Source organism: Antechinus flavipes, chromosome 4 (genome assembly GCF_016432865.1).
Source record: "Antechinus flavipes isolate AdamAnt ecotype Samford, QLD, Australia chromosome 4, AdamAnt_v2, whole genome shotgun sequence".
In the NCBI taxonomy this organism is placed as follows: Eukaryota; Metazoa; Chordata; class Mammalia; order Dasyuromorphia; family Dasyuridae; genus Antechinus; species Antechinus flavipes.
The window spans coordinates 387,608,977-387,627,286 of record NC_067401.1 but is presented as its reverse complement, the minus strand read 5'-3'; the positions used below and the strand labels follow the sequence as shown (position 1 = coordinate 387,627,286).

The 18,310-nt window shown below is 44.4% G+C and overlaps 1 protein-coding gene across 1 annotated transcript in view; it reads left to right on the top strand.

The window, feature by feature from the left end:
• NAV1 (neuron navigator 1) overlaps positions 1-18,310 on the top strand; it is a 349,739-nt gene that overhangs the window by 156,792 nt on the left and 174,637 nt on the right. Inside the window, exon 4 of the mRNA XM_051998661.1 lies at positions 5,732-6,496. Coding sequence (XP_051854621.1) covers positions 5,732-6,496 — 765 coding nt within the window. The remainder of the gene's footprint in view (positions 1-5,731; positions 6,497-18,310) is intronic.

Here is an 18,310-nt window from a genome sequence, read left to right as displayed (position 1 = left end):
ACCCATGTTATGACCTCAAGAGCATTCACCATCCTAGTAATCATGTTCTAGAATAGATACTCTCCAATTCACCACTGCCCTTCATGAACATGGCGCCCAGAATTGAAGAGAATGCCTCAACTGTGGTCTGACCACAACAGTCGCAGAAACCAAAAACCCAGAAGAAGAGACCTGAGTAAATCTGCCATTTACTAATCACTCGATCTTATTCATTCACTCCATTCAGTCAATTTCTTTGGGCCTTGGTTTCCTCATCTCTAAAATGAAGTAATTAGATTTAATGATTTCTCAGGTATCTTTCATTTTTAACACTCTAGCACTATGATGTCCTTTGTGTTAATGATTTCTCTGGTATCTTTCATTTTTAACACTCTAGCACTATGATGTCCTTTGTGTGCTGATGAGTGTTTAACACTTAGGTTCTGTAGTTCTATGATAACACTCAGATTCTGTAATTCTTTGATGCCTTTTGTGCTGGTGAATGTTTAATTCTCAGATTCTTTAATTCTTTGATGAATTTTACCTCCTTGTGCTACTAAACATTTAACACTCAGATTCTGTAATTCTATAATGCCCTTTGCAAACAGCATGAGTAAACATTTAACAATCAACTCTCTGAAATAAAATGTATGCATGATATGCTTTTAAATTTAATATATATATTAATATTTTCTCCATCACTTTATTAAATCTAGACAATCGACAGAACAATAAACTAGGTCCCAATTTGTAGCATCTGACAATTTCTAAGATATAAATGCTCACAATTTAACAACTTAATAATTGGGGGGAGCTATCCCCAACATACATGAATCTTCCTCACACTTTGTGTCACTCAAGATAAAAGGAATCATGAGAATATTTTTTTTACTACTTTAAGGATAGGGTCACAAAAATGAAATAATTGTTTACATTTATACGGTTTTTCCTCACAACAAACCTATGAAGTATCATCAGCCTCATTTTATCCAGATGAGGAAACTGAGACTGTCTTTGACTCCTTCCTCCCCTCCTTTCCAATGGTCAATCCCCAAAAGCTGCCCTTTCCTCACCAAATCATCAGTTCTACCCCATCTCATTCTGATCCTGTCTTTCCACTTCCTTGTAATTTGCTTTCCCTACTTTTTATGTGTGGAGCCAAGTAGGAAAATGGGTAACATCCAGGCACACTAGAGTTTTCTATTTCCTTATAGCCCTCCCATTCATCCATTTTTATGGTTAATACTTGAGATAGTATTTAAGATGACGAGCTTAGATTCGACATCTTGGATTCTGAAGTCTTGTTCATGTGTGAAAACACCATGTTAGAGAGAGATAGCTCCCACATGAAATCTGATCCCTTGGTCTGGCCTTCTCTAGGGCCAGGCTTTAGGATGTCCTAGCCATCTACTAAGACCATTCAATAAATTTGGCATTCTTTACCTGGAAATCTTGTTTCTTCTTAGCCCCCCCACATCCACATAGCATCATGAAACAGTGAGAGAAGCAGAATAAGTGGAGTCTGAGGACCTGGGTTCAAATCCCAATTCTGTATCTGATTCTCCCATGTGACCACTCCTTAGTTTAAGGACGAATCTATGTCGAGATCATGGGCTAGAGCTGTAGATGTCCTTCATGGTTCTGTCCCGGACCCTCTTCTCTTCTCTTTCTATAACACTTCACTTGGTGACCTCATCAGCTCTCCTGGATGCAATTACCATCTATATTAACATTCTGCCCTAATCTCTCTGCTGACCTCTAATCTCACATCTCCAGCTGCTGGATGTAGACATTTTTGACTTAAATGACTCAATGTGTGCAAAACCAAATTCATTAACTTTTCTCCTAAATCCTACCAACCTCCCACTTTCCCTATAACTATAGAGGGTAACACATCTTCCCAGTCCCCCAGGCTGAAAACTTGGGAGTCAGCTTTAACACCAGCACCTCATTATTTTGCATCCCTCCTATCCAATCTGTTGACAAGGTCTGTTCAATTTCCCTTAAAAGAATCTTTCAAATACTCCCTCTTTTCTCCTCTGACTGTGCTCTTACCCTGCTGCAGGCCCTCGTCATCTCGCTCCTAGACTAGTGCAATAGGCTCCTAGCAGCTAACTGGAGTAAGAAAGATCTTCCTGAGTTCATATACAGCTTCAGATATTTCCCAGTGATCCTGGGCAAGTCACTTAATCCTGTTTGCCTCGATTTCCTCATGTCTAAAATGAAACCACTCCAGTATCTTTGTCAAGAAAACCCCAAATGAGATTACCAAGAGTCAGACATGATGGAAAAACAACAACAAAATTGCTAGTGAGTCTGCTTGCTCCGAGCCTCTTCCCACTCCAATCCATGCTCCATTAAGCCACCAAAATGATTTTCCTCAAACCTCATCATCCTCCTATTCAGTAAATAATGGCTTCCCATTGGCTCGGGGATCAAATGAGGAATCCTTTGTTTGATGTTTCATAGTGTAGTCCCCTTTCACCTCTCCAGTGTTCTTATATCTTACTCTCTTCTACTCTTCAATCCAAGCTTTCTTACTATTCCATAAATAAGACAGCCCTTCTCTTGATTCCAAATAATTTCTCTGATTGTACCCCATGCCTGAAATGCTCTCCTTCCTTGTCTCTGCCTGATAGCTTCCTTCAAGTTTCAACCAAATTCTCATCTTCTATAGGAAATCTTTCCCAACACATCTTAATTCTAGTGCCCTCCCTTTTAATTTTTTCCCATTTATCTTCTATTTAAGATTGCCCATTTTGTTTGCTTGAAGTTTCCTCCATTTAATTGTGAGCATCTTGAGGGCAGAGGCTATCTGTTGCCCTTTTTTGTATCCTTAGCATATAGCAGGTGCTTAATAAATGTTTATTAATTAATAGACAGACTAAAGGCTTTGGCCCAGTGACTGCCTCTGAGCTTCAGCTTCTTCATCTTTAAAATGTGGGCATTGAAAACTTCCCTCCAGCTCCAAATCTTTATGCCTATGAGCTATGAGCTTGGCACCTATCCTGTGATGCTTTAACACATGACAAACATGGAACTAAACTGGGCCCTCCCTCCCTGAGCTCATCTCTTGCCAAATCCCAGCCAATCCTTTTTCTGTTCTACTCCCTCAGATACAGCTACATAGTCTGCTTCCAATATCTTTTGCCTACTATTCTCCCTTTAGCTCCAATCTATTGTCCATTGTGCTGTTACATCAATGATAGAACAAGCTACCTCCCTGCACCAGCCATATCCTATACTTCTTTTCCATTATATTGTAACTGAAAGCTATTTTCTCCAAGAAATCTTCCTGATTTATGACTTGCTTGTTCTTCAACCTATCAGTAACCTCTTACCTTTTCCCTTCCCCCTATTCTTCCGGAAGATCCAAGGGAAACCCATTCTTACAAAATAATCTTCTAACTGAATATTTAAAATTCTGATAAAACCATTCGAGTTCTTTTGCTTGGCTCCAAAAAAAAGTACAATAGGTTGAAATTACAGAGACAGATTTCAGCTATATGTAAATAAAAACTTCCTAATCCTTGTGCAAATTGGAGGGGGGGTGCTTCCCTGACTGACAGTGAATTCCTCATCACTCTAGAGATATTTATTGGAGGTTGGAAAGTTGTTAACAGTTTTCCGTTTCAGGTATATATTGGACCAGATAACAACTAAGGTCTCTTTGAGCTCTGTGATTCTCAAGATGATACAGAGGATCCCAGATTTAGAACTTTGGCTTTTGAGGTCATCTAGGGCAACTCCCTCATTTCATAGATAAATAAACTGAAGTCCAGAAAGGCTGTGATTTTCTCAGATTTTGTGATATTAGAGAATAGAATCTGAGGACCCAGAGCATAGTGCAGGAAGTACATAATAAATGTTTATTGAATGACTAACAAGAAAAGAACAGACTTTACAACCACTGTTGGCAAAGCAATGAATCATCTCTTACCACCTCTACCTCTCCAACTCCAATTCTCTTTAGAGCTCTGGTATTCACCCATCCCACAGCTATGGGTGGGAGGAGGGGAATTTCGATTGAGACTCTTGGTGTGTTTCTTTAAACATTGCCCTACCTCCCTTTTGGACAAAGAGTCCACACTTGCTAGCTTCTTGGTGCTCCCAATCTTATCTTGCACCGTCTTCCTACACAGCCCCCAAAGTCCAGACTGGTTCACATCTGTGATCTGAACATAAGATGGGCACATTCTTCCTCACCTTATAAGAACAGCTTACATTATTCACAACACCTCTGTGAGATCAGCAGGGCAAGTATTACAAATCAAGAAATTGAGACCCAATAAAATCAAGTGAATTGCTGAGGATCAACTAAGAGGCATCCAGAGCTTAATTAAAACTGAGAACTTTAGGCTCCAGAGCTCTATGGGATGCTGCTTCCCTGAAGACCCTCTAGATCTCAACACACATCCCTTCTCCATCTAATGTCCTTGCCTGGGCATTGGGTTCTCCACAATCCACCTGTTCTCATCTCTCAGCGCTACCCAATTTCACTGACTCCTTGAGGCTGAGAAAGGAAAGGCACTGGACTGAACTACACCTGGGCTGGTTCTTCCTAAAAGCCTTCTTCCCTTCTGGGTAGACGTGACTTTCGAGCCAAGACACGTCCAGTAAGAAGCCTAGCTAATAGCAGTTAGCCTGGAAATGAGAGTCTTGAGGGCACGTGGCAACAACCCCTAGAACTGACCCCAATCTCCTTCTAGCTTTTAGAGGAATCCCCTCCTGGGTTGTGGAGAGAGAAAGGCTAGAAGATGGGAAAAACTATCCTCCTGGTTATATAGCCCGCTTTCTCACCCTATTGCCCCTAGAGTCTTCTCAACCTACCAGAGCCTGGATCCCATTTTTCACCGCCCCCTCCTTGCCCCCTAGCCGCCCTTCCCCAAGTCTCCCTGCCTCCCTGCAGACAGACTCAGCCAAAATACGGGGCTGGGGGAGGCTGCGTCCCCTGCAGCTCCAGGACACAGCCTCAGCTGGCCTTCCAGTGCCCGCTTCTGTCTCTCGGCAGCTGAACGGTGAGAAAAAATGTTCCGATCCCTTATCGACCACCTCCCAGCTCCTACCCCGCCCCTCGGGCTTCCAGCTCACAGACACCTCCCCCTCCCCGGGCCAGAAATAGATTTCTCTCTTGCTAGCTTGCTCGCTCGCCCTCTCGCGCTCACTCTTACCTCCCTCCCTCTCGTCTTTTTTTTTTTTAAATCCCCTCCCCTCTTCCTCAGCTCCGAGCCCGGGGCATCTCTCCCCTCGGCAGCGGCGGCGGGCAGAGGGAGGGCGCTGGCCCCGGGTGTGAGGGAGCCTGGGGCTGACAGCGCACGGAGCAGCGGCAGCTGGGAGAGCCAGGCTTGAAAAGCCCAGTCCCCGCGGTGTGCCTGCCTGCTGCGGCAGCGAACTCTGAGTGGCTGAAGGGTTGGGCATCTCTTCCATCCATCTTTTTATTTATTTTTTATTTTTGTTTCTCCCCACTCCACCCTGTCTCTTGTCTACCCTTTCTCATTTTCTCCCGCTTTCTTTTCTTTCCCCCCGTTTTTCTTTCCTCCCTTTTTTCCTGCTCTTCCTCCTCCTCCTCTACATCCCCCCCTTCGCTCGTCTCCGTTCCTCCTTTTCTTTTTCTTCTTTCCTTTCCTCCTCCTCTTCTCGCTTCTCCTCGGCGCCCCTTGGTTCTGTCCCTCCCTCCTCTCTCTTCTCCCCTCTTTCTCTTCTTATTCCCCTTCCTTCTATTCCTCCTCCTCTTCTCCCTTCGTGATTCCAGACGCCCGAATCTTCAATGCGTTCCTGGCGGGCAGGATGCTGGGCACCTCCCTCAAGAGCCTGCAACCCGATGTGGAACTGAGCGGCGGCGAGGGCTCCGAAGATCTCAAGGGCTTCGGCAAGAAGGCGGGCGAGGGCAAGAGCATGATGCCCAAGCGGGCCAAGCCCCCCGGCGGCGGGGTGGCCAAGACCAGCGCCGGGGAGCTGAAGGTCTTCAAGTCCGGCAGTGTGGACAGCCGGCCCCCGCCGCCGGCTTCCAACCTCCGCAAGCAGAAGTCCCTCACCAACCTCTCCTTCCTGACGGACTCGGAGAAGAAGATGCAGCTCTACGAGCCCCAGTGGAGCGACGATATGGCCAAGACGCCTAAGGGCTTCAGCAAAGGGGGGCCCAAGGGTCGGGAGGCGCCCCTCATGTCTAAGACGCTCTCCAAATCGGAGCATTCGCTATTTCAGGCCAAGATGACCTCTGGCGGGGTAGCCAAGCCCCCGTTGGCCCCGCTAGCCCCGGGCCTGGGCAAGCCGAGCCGAATCCCCCGAGGTCCCTACGCCGAGGTGAAGCCCCTCAGCAAGGCCCCTGAGGCGGGTGTCAGTGATGACAGCAAGTCCGACGACGAGCTCCTGTCCAGCAAGGCCAAGGGGCAGAAGGGGACACCGCCACCATCCGCTGGCAAGAGCCAGGAGGAGCGAGCCTTCCTCAAGGTAGATCCTGAGCTTGTAGTGACTGTGCTGGGAGACCTGGAGCAGCTGCTTTTCAGCCAAATGTTGGGTGAGTGCTTTGTCGCCCTCCCTCTCCCAACCCCTACTGCCTTACTTGTTCCCTGCGCTGAGTTGGGGAGTTGTATCTCGAAGTTTTGGGAAAGGAGGGAGGCTGCAGCCCCCTCCACTCCCCAGGGGTATCCTGGGGTAGATCTTGGTTGTGATGCTTCACCAGGGGTGAGTATATGGGGACTGCTCCCTATATTCAGTGCTAAGACCATTGGTGCTGGATGTGCAGTGCTGATCTGACATTCCCACCCCCCAAATCTGTAAGATGGGACTAAAGCCTGAGGTGCTCTGGCTTCCCGGAGAAGTGAGATTTGAGGGTTAGAGGAAAAGAACAGTGAGAAGCATACAAGAATGAGGAGTCTGGAGAGGTGAGACAAGGGAGTGGCTGTGTTTTGGAAGGGGTGGGGGAGATTCCCCACTTCCTCCTGCAGGCATCTAGTATAAGCTAGTGTAATTTCTGAGGCACTGGGAGTTAGACTGCGACTCCAAGGGATAAGCTCTGCTGATGTGGACTCAGTTCTCCTCCTCCCTTTCCTAGACCCTTTTTTTTAAGGCAGGGGAAGGGTTCAAGATTTTCAGTGGAGCCTTTTCCTCCTTTGCCAAGGCGTTTGGCCTTTAAGGAAAACAAGAATGCCGGCATGAAGGAGGGAGTGTGGATGCAGCCCCTATGGCTTAGAACAATGCTTTCTTTGGCAAAGGAATATGAGAGGTTGGCTCTATTGTTCTCAGAGCCCAAAGTATCAATTTGGAAAAACCCAAGGCACTTGGTTTAGAGGGTGAGGAGGTCAAGGGGATCCAATTTTTGCAGAATGGGAGTCAGGAATGGAACTTGGAGGTCAGGGGAGTATGGCAAAGCACCCCATATGGAAGAAGGGTAATGAGGCCTGGATATGAGAGAATGCTGCAACTAGAAGGAGGAGCATCAAGGCAGGCTCTTGGAGGTCAGGTCTTCCTTCCATTGCAGAGAGACTTATCTTGGTACTGGGTACCGATTGCCTTAGGGTGGGGGACTGGGGGGAAGACAAGGGGCGTGCCCACACTCCTGCGTAAAGGGGAAGGACTAAGCATGGGCTGCTAAATGAGTGACAGGGATACAGCAGGAATTGGGAGGGGATTCTGGCTGGAGAAGGGGAATTTGGATTCTCCCCACCCCCTTGCAGATCCTTTAGGTAATCCACTTGACCTCTCAGTCAGAGGATCACCTGCCCAGAGGGAAGGAGGGTGGATTCTGTGACTTCTGGGTATCCCCTCAGGAATCTTGTAAGCCAGAGGGGCTAAGAAAAAGGAGGGAGAGTATTAGAGATAGACAAGAGCTGCCCTGTTCCTTTCTGACCTTTCCACCTGCTGCTTACCACATTCATATTAAGGAAAGACAAGGACTGCTTATACCTTGTGTCCTAATCAAGAAGATTCAGAAAAGGTACTGGGCAAGGATGTCTACACCACAGTGGCAGGGGGGAATGGTTTTCTGCCCTTTCTGCCCATCTGCAGGTGCCAAAAGAAATTAAGGGATAGAACCATAGCCGACATTATTGAGAACTGTTAAATGATTGGTGAGGTGAATTAGTCCTTCCCCATTCACCCCCTATTACTAGTTAATATGGTGACTCAACATATCTGACTTCAAATCTATATTCTCTCCCCCCCAAAAAAAAAATGTTAACAAGGGCAGGTTCAGGATACCTCCCATCTCCCACTGCCAGAACTGAAGCCCATTCAATTTTTATGATGGGAGAAGACAACTGATAATAGCACTCAAAAATGGATTGAGCTTGGGAAGATGCCTAGAAATAAGAGGGAGGGGAAGGAGAAAAAGTACACCTGTTTGCCTCCATAATACTTTTAGGTGATCAGAGAATTTTAAAATATATCACTTCATGCATTTCTCATAATAACCCAGTGAGGTACACAAGGAAGGAATATATCCTTTGTTCTCCTTTTTCCAAACTGATAGACAGGGGTTAAGTGATGCCCAAGATCCCCCAGCAGAGCCAAGAGAGCCCAGATCTGCCTCCTGCTCTAGCATTCTTTCCAGGCCAGATTTTGGAAGGCATGAAAAAGAAACCTTCAAAGATAAAGGTGGTTGGGGCAGGAAAGCTTAGATTTGCCCAAATAACACCTAACTCCCTGCACTCCCTAAGACAGGGGGATATGCTGAATTTGTTCAGAGGGAATTGTCCTTTCCCCAGAGCAGAACTCTAATCCACCCTAACTTTGTCTTAGCTCAACATAGGTGTGTTACCATTTACTAGAGGTGGATACTAATTTTCCCATTTGCCAATACTCATCCACCCCCAAATTACTTTGAATATATTTTATATTTATTTAGCTATGTACATGCTGTTTTCTCCCATATCAGCTCCTTGAGCTTAGGGAGCATATCATCCTTGTCTTTGCATGGACAGTACCTAGCACATAGTAAGAAATGAATGAATGAGTGGTTGAATGATTAAATGAATGAGGGAAGAGAAGAAAAGTGATCATTTAGTGTTCCCAATCAGAATAAGGGAATATTCTGTCAGCAAGCAAAGGAATAACTGCAAGGTAATGCCAGGCTCTGAAGCTGAAACAGAAGAAGGACTTTCGGGTACGGGAAGCCAGTGTCCCCAAAGCAATGATTTGTGTCCTGCTTTGTGGTGGGAGAAAGAAAAGGAGAGATTGCAGGGTATCATTAGGGGTCAGCTGTCCCATGAAGATACTTCCTTCGTGGAAAGTCTAAGATAGAAGCCCCACTGAAGAGCCTTTTGAGGCTAGGGTGAGAAGTTTGGGGTTCAGAGTCCAGTGCTTTTGAAATTGGTTATTATTTTCCTCATCTTAAAAAGCCAAGTTTGAGTTCCCAAGCTAAGAATCTGACAGCAGCCAAGTAATAAGGTCTGGAGTGGGTTAGTAGGACGGCAAGCACCAAGTGAGAGGCTTTCTGGAATGAAAGGGAAAAGTGGGGCTGAAATCTGATCACTCTCTTCCCAGGAATCAGCTGGGGCCCAGATGCATGGAGGATTACTCCCTCAGTCACCTTGAAATCAGCCAAATTGTTAGTGATCCAGCACTGGGGAAAATCCTGGGAAATTTGAAGTTGGGAAATGGAATAAAGAGACATCCAACAGGATAATTGTGGGGGCAATTTGGCTCCAAGGAAGAGATTGGGGGCACTGAGGCCTGCCCTCAGACAAGGCCAAAGACAGAATCCCCTGTGTCAACATACTGTGTGACCTAGCTTAGTTATCTGTAAATGAGGAACAGTCCCTTTCATCTCTCTCTCTCCTCCCTTCCTCACAGGGTGGGAATCAAGGTCTGAAAAATACCCCAAACTCTCTAGAAAGAGAAAGAGGAGACATATATTGACTATTAATAAATGATGGTTAAATATTAATCATGTTGATAGTATGACTCATAATATTTTTCCTCCCTTGAGGTTTAGGGCCAAAGCAAGTTCACTAAACATTCCACCTTCAGGCAAATGCAGTAAATGTGAAAGCTGAAGCTGACTCAAGTTTAAAGTGTAGACATCCAGGAATTTAGATACCCAGACCTCTTCCCTCACAAGAAGGATCTTATGGGCTTAGGGTTGCCATAGCAACATCTTTGTGGTCAGGAGCCCAGGTCAAAATCCAACGAAGAAGGATGGCCATGTCTCTTTAGGTTTGAAGATCATGTTCTAAATTCTTTGAAAAGTCATTTTCATTTTGCATACCAGGGAAATTTTGCTTTGAGATGTCCTGGGTCAATAAAAGGAGAAAAAACTTCAGAAAGGTTAATTTTGTTGGGGTTTTTTTTTTTTTTAATCCTTGAGAACAGGAACTGATTTGTTTTTTTTTTTTTTAATTAGGATTCATGGAGAGAAGAGATTGTTTTGTCTTTCTTTGTATCCCCAGAGCTTAGCAAAGTACTTGGCACATAGTGAATACTTAATAAATGCTATTGATGACATTTATCCAGCCAGCAGTGTGGCCTAGTGAAAAGAGAGCTGGACTTAGATCCAGGATGTCATAGGTTCAAGAACTGCTTCAAATGCACTGTTGACCCTGAGCATATCACTTACCATCTCAATGCTCTAGGCAACATAGGTAGCAAGAAGCAAAGTCAGGATTTGATCCCAGTGCTTCCTAATTCCAGATACAACATTCTTTCCACTGAGCCACTCTGCCTTGTCTCTCAGCCTTATGAAGAAAATGAGGCAAACAATATGAGTAATTTGAATAACTTTATCTGGTAGATGATGACTCTCAGACTCAGGAGTCCTAGATGAACTCTGATTGTCTGGTGGATTGGAGTACTACATGGAAAAGATTTGCTGTCCTGAGATTTGCTGTGTGACCTTGAACAAATCTCTTTCTCTGGCTCCCTATGGCTAATGGAAGAGGTGTGGAGAGGTTTAATGGTAGCCTAGTAAAAATAACTTCTATTGTGATAACCCTTTAAGGTTTATTAAGCATGAAATTCTTAAAAGTTATTCAAAAGAAGCAATTTTTTTTAAGAAAATTGATGTTACTTAGACTCCTACCTTAGGGTTAATGCTGAGAGATAGGTTTCTTGTGATTAGCTAATTATAGCTTTTATCCTCTCCAAAGCCCTGCATTCATATTGCTCAGGCTGACTGTGGACAGGATGTCCTTTACCTGATTCATCCCTTTGGTCAACATTGTGCCTAGAGGAGCTAGAGGGAGAGATTGTCCTCCCTCCGGGCTAGCCTAGTTCTTTATTGCTGTTATGGTTTTTATATTATTTGGAGAGAAATTCTTAAGATTATAGGATTTAGAACTGGAAAGAAAATAGGCCCAGAGAGGTTAAGGGACCTGCTCATGATCACATAGGTAATAAGTAACAGGACCCAGATTGGATTCCAAGACTTCTGATTTTAAATCCAGTATTCTATACCATGAGTATCCTAGTATTGGATTTTGCATATATATGTATTTATTTGGTAGGTATGCAATGATTATTTTTAGAATAAATGAACAAACAGGCCCTCAGATTACCCCTTTTCTTTAGAGAAGATAGAGGTGAGAACCAGAAGCACTTAGAACTTCTGCACTTCACAAAGTTTTACATAGATGAGGGAAGAGTGTTGAGGAAGGTGGCAAGAGGAAAAAGAGTAGGGAGTGATAGAACATTTCCTCTGCAGTATAAACAGGCCTTGGGAAATGCCCTTCATGAGTCCTTGATAATATAGGACTAACCCAATTTTTAAACTCTGGGCCCCACAATTGGTTAAAGAGATGATTGAATTGAGTTACTGGTCACTATATCCAGGGCTGATCACTGACCACTTACTCCAGGTTAGGGGTGGGGCTGCGTTTACCAGTTTTGAGAAGGTTCTTCTCCATTCTCTTTGGTGCTTCATCCCTTAGAAGGAAAGGGCAACAGAGACAGACCTGCCCCCCCCCAAAAAAATTGCTATTTTGGGCCCTAACAGCATGAATCCGGGCTCCATGCCAGCCTGGCATTCAAAGAAAACAGAGACCTCCTGCAGTAAATCCCCCCCCAACCACTCCTTTCCAGCTCACGTGGAAATCCTCTGCCAGATAGTTTTATTTCTTTCCCAATGCCTCAAACACAAACTGACCCTCCCATACACACCCATTTCTACGGGCTTCAGGATATAATGATTTCTTGGGGGGGGAGAGTTAAAGGACTAGAATCAGACTGAAAATAGCTTTAATTTTTTTCTAATCTGGGCATGGCCCTAAGGGTCTGGGCTGCTACTCTCATCAGCCTCCTGATTCCCCTACCACTGCAGCATACTGCAGTACTTTCTCAGCTAGAGCTGAGGAGGGAGAGGCATTTTACACACACATACATACACACACACACACACACACACACACACACACAAACACACACTCTCCACATCTCCTCCTGCTTGTCCTTGGAATTTCATATTAATCTATTCACCTAGACTATCTCCTCCTTCCCCACCTCCAGTCTCACCATCCCTAACAAGTGGCTACCCATATCATTGGAGGACAGCTTTAATTGTTAGAAAGTTTTTCCTTATATTGTGTTAAAAATCTGTTTCATTGCAATTTCCACCCACCAGTTCCAATTCTGCTCCCTGGAGCCACAGAAAACACAGATGACAGTCCTCAAAACATATCAAGAGAACTATTAAAAGCAGAAAGGGACCTTAGAGATGACCTAATCCAAACTCCCTTTCCCCCATTTTATAGCTATGTTAACTGAGAGTCAGAGAGATTAAATGATCTGTCAAATGTCACATCAGTGATAGGTAGCAGATGGGATTGGAACTCATGCCCTTTCTTTTCCCTGCCCCTCAGTGCCTTTCTTATCAGGACCCCATTATTTTTCTCCATTTGTGTTTTCCTTTGGAAATAAACCCATCATTTTCCCACCTGCAGATCTTGATTCATCCCTAGAAAACCTAGTAATAGCCCCGGGAGAAGCAATGACAATTCCTGATTCTTAGTGATCCTGGTGAAAAAAGAATCATTCACGTTCTGGACTTTTGTCTGTCCCAGCTTGTCCCCAAAGTGACTCAGATCCTGCCTGCTAGGGACACCCAGCCCAGCCCAAGTGAGCCTCCCCCCCCCACCTCCCTTCCAGGCATGTCCTTTTGCCTCCAGACAGAGAAAGAGAGAATGTGAGGGAGAGAGAGAAAGAGAGGGGGGGGATTAAAGGAGGGAAAGAGCAAGGGAAGGGGAAATAAATGCCACATGTTTCTCATTTGCTCTGGCTGACCTCCCCCCTCAACCCCCCAACACCCTGTTTGGATTACCCAGGCGTGTTTGATGTCCTGAGTCTATAGCCTTCCCTCTCCCTCACAGGAAGGACCAGGGGGCCTGGTTTAGGCTTTGTGGGCTGGCTCAGGTTGGAGCCCCCAGCTGGAGTTTGAGGCTGACCCTAGAAACTGAAGCCAGCCCCACCCCCACCTCTCTAGCGCAGCTGCTTCTGGGGTTGGGGCCTCCTGCCAAAAGGGAGAAGACCAGGGACCCCTAAGTTCTCTTTTAGCTCATTCATCCAAGCAGACCTGAATTTCACTATGGAGCAGCAGGAATGGAGGTTCATGCTGGGAAAATGCCTAGAGCGATGTTTGTATCTCCCTGCTGGGGACCTCATTTCTACTAACATAGATGAGTCAGGGGCAGGGCTATATGCTAAGGATGTGGCTGCTACGGTTACAGAAATGATCTCTGTATACCATTGGGTTGTGGGGACGTGGAGAGAGAGAAGTGTTTTAGTTGGCCAAAGAGAAAGGAGAAGCAACTTTAGCTTAAACTGGAGACTTTAAAATGGGCCCAGATGGCTTCTTTGAAGGCGATTCACAAGGAGGGATCAGCACAATACAAAGGAATAGCCCTGGCTCTGAATTCAGAGGCCCTAGGTTCAAATTCTGGTATGATCTTAGACAGGTCATTAAACTCACTGGGCTTACAATTTAAAATGGCTGAACCAAGCAACCAAGGACCAAGCAACTCCAGCTTGGTTCCTGTCACTCTGGAATCTATTTTAAACATCTCATTTCAGGGCCACTGGATTTGTAGGGTTCTTGGCAGCATTTTCTGATGGTTGTAAGGGAGAAGAGGAAGGTGGCCAAGCATTCCTGAGCGCTTCTCACAGAACCAGCATCCAAAGAGCTGAAGATGGTGGGGTAGTACAGAGAATACAGATTATGTCCTTAGATGGCACTGCCATAGAATGAAAGTCTATCCAAAGCACCTGGCCATTTCTGTAAGAGCCAAGTATTGCCATGGATCCAGATCATCCATGGCAAGGGAAGGAGGTATGGGAATGCCATGGAAGTGAAGGATCCTGGGGAAATTATGCAAGCAATTAGCCACGTGACATTTTCCATTTTAAAAATGGAAAATGAGGAGGTTGGACCCTTCATCTCTAGATCTATGATATCATGGCCATCTAGTCCAATCCCCTCATTTTCCAGATGAAAAAACTGAGAGTCCAAAGATTAGATGGCTTGCCCAGGATGTGTGTCTTACTCTTTTGGGAGGATGGGTAATACAGATAGAAGCCTATGGGTAATTGTGGTTAGAACTAATGGGAGAGAGAAGGGAACAGAGGGCTGCCCAGACTCTGGAACACCTAGAAAGTCTCGGAGGGTGCAGCTCTTACACTCAGGCTTCTTTTGCTGCAGGTTTAGCCCTGGCTCTAGAGAGCCCCAGGCCACTGCTGCCAGGCCCACTGGTGTACAGCTAGTTTGACATGAAGCTTTTCATCCAGCCAAACTTTAGGGAAGCTGCCAGGGGCCTCCAGCAACTCCAGCTTGGTTCATGTCACTCTGGAATCTATTTTAAACATCTCAATGATACATTTCAGGGCCACTGGAGTTGCAGGGTTCTTGGCAGCATTTTCTGGTGGTTGTAAGGGAGAAGAGGAAGGTGGCCAAGCATCCCTCAGCGCTTCTCACAGATCCAGCATCCAAAGAGCTGAAGATGTGGGGTAGTACAGAGAATAGAATGATTTCCTTAGATGGCACTCCCAAAGAGTGAAAGTCTATCCAAAGCACCTGGCCATTGATGTAAGAGCCAAGTATTGCCATGGGTCCAGATCATCTGTGTCCATGGCAAGGGAAGGAGGTATGGGAATGCCATGGAAATTATGCAAGGAATTAGCCACGTGACAGATGGCCGAAAGGTGAGTCCCAAAAGGCAAGTGTGTACACAAAGACCATATCTGACTGCTTTGATGGCTCTGTGCTCACACCCATCTTGCACATATGCTTTTGTATCTGCGTGGGCCCGCCTTGGGTTTGCATGCCTGTGGTTTGCATGCATGTGTCTGGGTCTCTTTGTGTGGACTGCATATGTTTGTGTTTATGATGACAGGGCTGGACAGATTTAAGAATCTGATATAATAGTAGCTCAAATAAGTTATGAAACAATAATAGTATTTTTATGAAGCTTTGTGGTTTTCAAAGCATTTTTTGCCCATCACCTCTTTTGATGTTTATAACAGCCCTGTGAAGTGAGTGGTTTGAGAATTGTTGCCCCCATTTTATAGATGAGGAAATTAAGGCTCAGAGAATTAAAGTGGCCACATGTACAACGCTAGTAAGAAACAGAACTGAGATGGGCTAAGTTCCCCAACATTGAGGCCCACACAAATTTTCTGGAGGTTCCATCTGCTATGGCCCCATTCCTAGAAAGATGCAGTATTTGTCAGTTATTACTCAGGCCCTAGGCTATTTGTCTCCTTTGTCTTCTGGGTAAGTCCAACCTTAAAGAGCAGCAAAACAGAATAAAAGAAAAAAATCTGAGCTGACATTCAGAAGCCCCTCTCACTTGACAGATAAGGAAATCAACAAGTGAAGTGATTTTGTCCAGACTAGTCCTTTGTCTTGTATCATTTCAGAATAAATTCAGGAAATATTCACTATACATTTATCAGGAGGTTCTAAACCCTGGAAATATAAAGAGAAAAATGAAATGATCCTTGCCCTCATGGAGTTATAGCCTAGTATGATAACGGTACATTTAAATGCATGATAACCAAACTGCAAGCATTTAATAAGTCTTTCTATGTGCCAATCTCAGTGCTAAGCAATTAATATGTAAAGAAAGCTTTGCCCTTGAGGGACATATATTTTGGTGGGAAAAATCTGTGTACATAATGTACACAGAATATAGTAAATAAATGAGTGCAAAATATGTAGCATTGCTGTTCAATTATTTCTGATAATTTGTGATCCCCATTTGGATTTTTCTTGACAAAGATACTGGAATGGTTTGCTATTTCTTTTTCTTGGTCATTTTACAGATAAGGAAGCTGAGGCTTGCCCAGGGTTACACAGCTGTAAATGAGTGCCTGAGACTGGGTTTGAACTGAGGAATCTGATCCTCCCTGACTTCAGACCTCATGTTCTATTCACTGTACCACCTAGCTAGGTCTACATACAGGCACTGAGGAGGCATTAAACTCTGGGGAGAAGGTTGTGGCAAACAGAAAGGTTCAAGAAAGGTATCATGGAGAAAGTAGCATATAAGTTATGTTTCAAAGAATGATAAAGAGGGGAAGAAAAGAGCGTCCCAATCATAGGGAATAGCATGAACAAAAGCATGAAAGACCAGGGCTAGGGGAAAAAGGTGTTGCTTGGATAGAACATCAAGTGTAGCAAGAAGAATAGTAAGATAATGATAAATTAGCACTTATATAGCACTTTAAGGTTTGCCAAGTGCTTTACACATATTAATTATCCCACTGGATTCTTACAATAATCCTGGAATATGTGTACTATTGTTATCCCTATTTTGCAGATGAGGAAACTGAGGCACAAAGAGGTCAAGTGACTAATCCAGGTTTACAAAGTGTATGAGGAAGGATTTAACTCAAACTTCCTGCCTCTTAATCCAGTGCTCTAGCTAATGCACCACATAATATTAATGGTATTGGGTTGTTTAAGAGGGTAGAGACTAAGGCTTTTTTTTTTCTATTTGTAATCCCATCATCTAGCAGAGAAGCACCTGGTTTTGTTCATTTAAATAAATTGAGATCGGAGTTGAGACTAATCCAGAGGCACACTTGGTAGAACCTCTGAAGCTAAAAGGAAAAGTTATCTGAGCAGGCCTTGTCTTTGAAAGGGGCTGCACAAAAAGAAGGGGGAAAAGGTCCTTGCTAGTGATTCTGCAATTAGCAAAGTGTGGGGGAAAGTTCTCTAGGAAATGTTTCCTGAGATGATCAAAATGAAAGCCTTTGTTGTCCCAGAGGACAGCAGTGCAAATGGCAATATACTTGGCACCATATAGAGATAATTGCCCAGGTCTCATCACTCCTCCTGTAGTTCTTACTGTCTATGAGAAACACAGAAACACAGGCAAAGAGGGGACAGACCTAGAGAAAATAAGAGCGAAACATTCATCTGGGATGTGGGCGAACATAAAAGAACTTAGATCTCTTGAAGATCCAAAGGTCCAAGCAGAATGGTAAGGGTCTGGGAGAGTAGCCATGGGGACCTATCTAAATCAGAGCCGGAAGAAGATGATGCCTTGAGTCTGACCCATTCAGGAAGGATGGGACACTGGCATGGTAGATTGAACACCAGAGCTGAAATCAGAACCTTTAGGCTTAAATTCTGGTCCTACCTTCTTTTTTCTTATTTCTGTGACCATGGACAAGTCATTTCTCCACTATAATTTCCTCATTTGTAAAAGAGAAAGTTGGAGGTAGGCATTTAGGAGGACCTAGTAATTAAGAATCACGACTTGGAGTCACAAAAATCTGAGTTCAAATTATAGATCAGACACTTATTAGCTATGTGATCCTTGGCAAATTACTTAACCTTTCTACCTTTTCTTTTTAAATATATTTTTAACGATTCTTTTCCTTTTAAATTCAGTTCTAGATTCTGTTCCTCCCTCCCACCTGCCCCAACCACTGAGAAGACAGCAATATGATATCATGTAATTATTTTTCAGCCTCAATTTCTTCATCTGTTAAAATGTTAAATGTTAAGATCCCTCTCTTACAAGGTTGTTGTAAGGATCAAATTGTATTATAAAGTGTCTTTGCAAACTTTAAAGTTCCATATAAATGCAAGCTATTATTAAATGGTCACTAACAGTCCCTTCAAGCTTGGATTTGGAGCAGTCTTTAAAGAAAGAAAGCGAAATATTTTAGCATCTGGCAAAGGAAAAGAAGAGGGCATTCCAAGCATTTGGCACTGGTCAAGAGAAGGCTAAGAAGCAGATGTGGGTGGAGCAGACTAAAAGGGTATGGAAAAGGTTCTCTTTCAGGGAACAAAGGGAGAAAAACTGTGGTATAAGGACACAGGGAAATGAGAATATCCTGGACACCCTCAGTGTCTAGAACCAGCCCTTTGATATTCCTTGGGGTTGCTTTTGTTGCC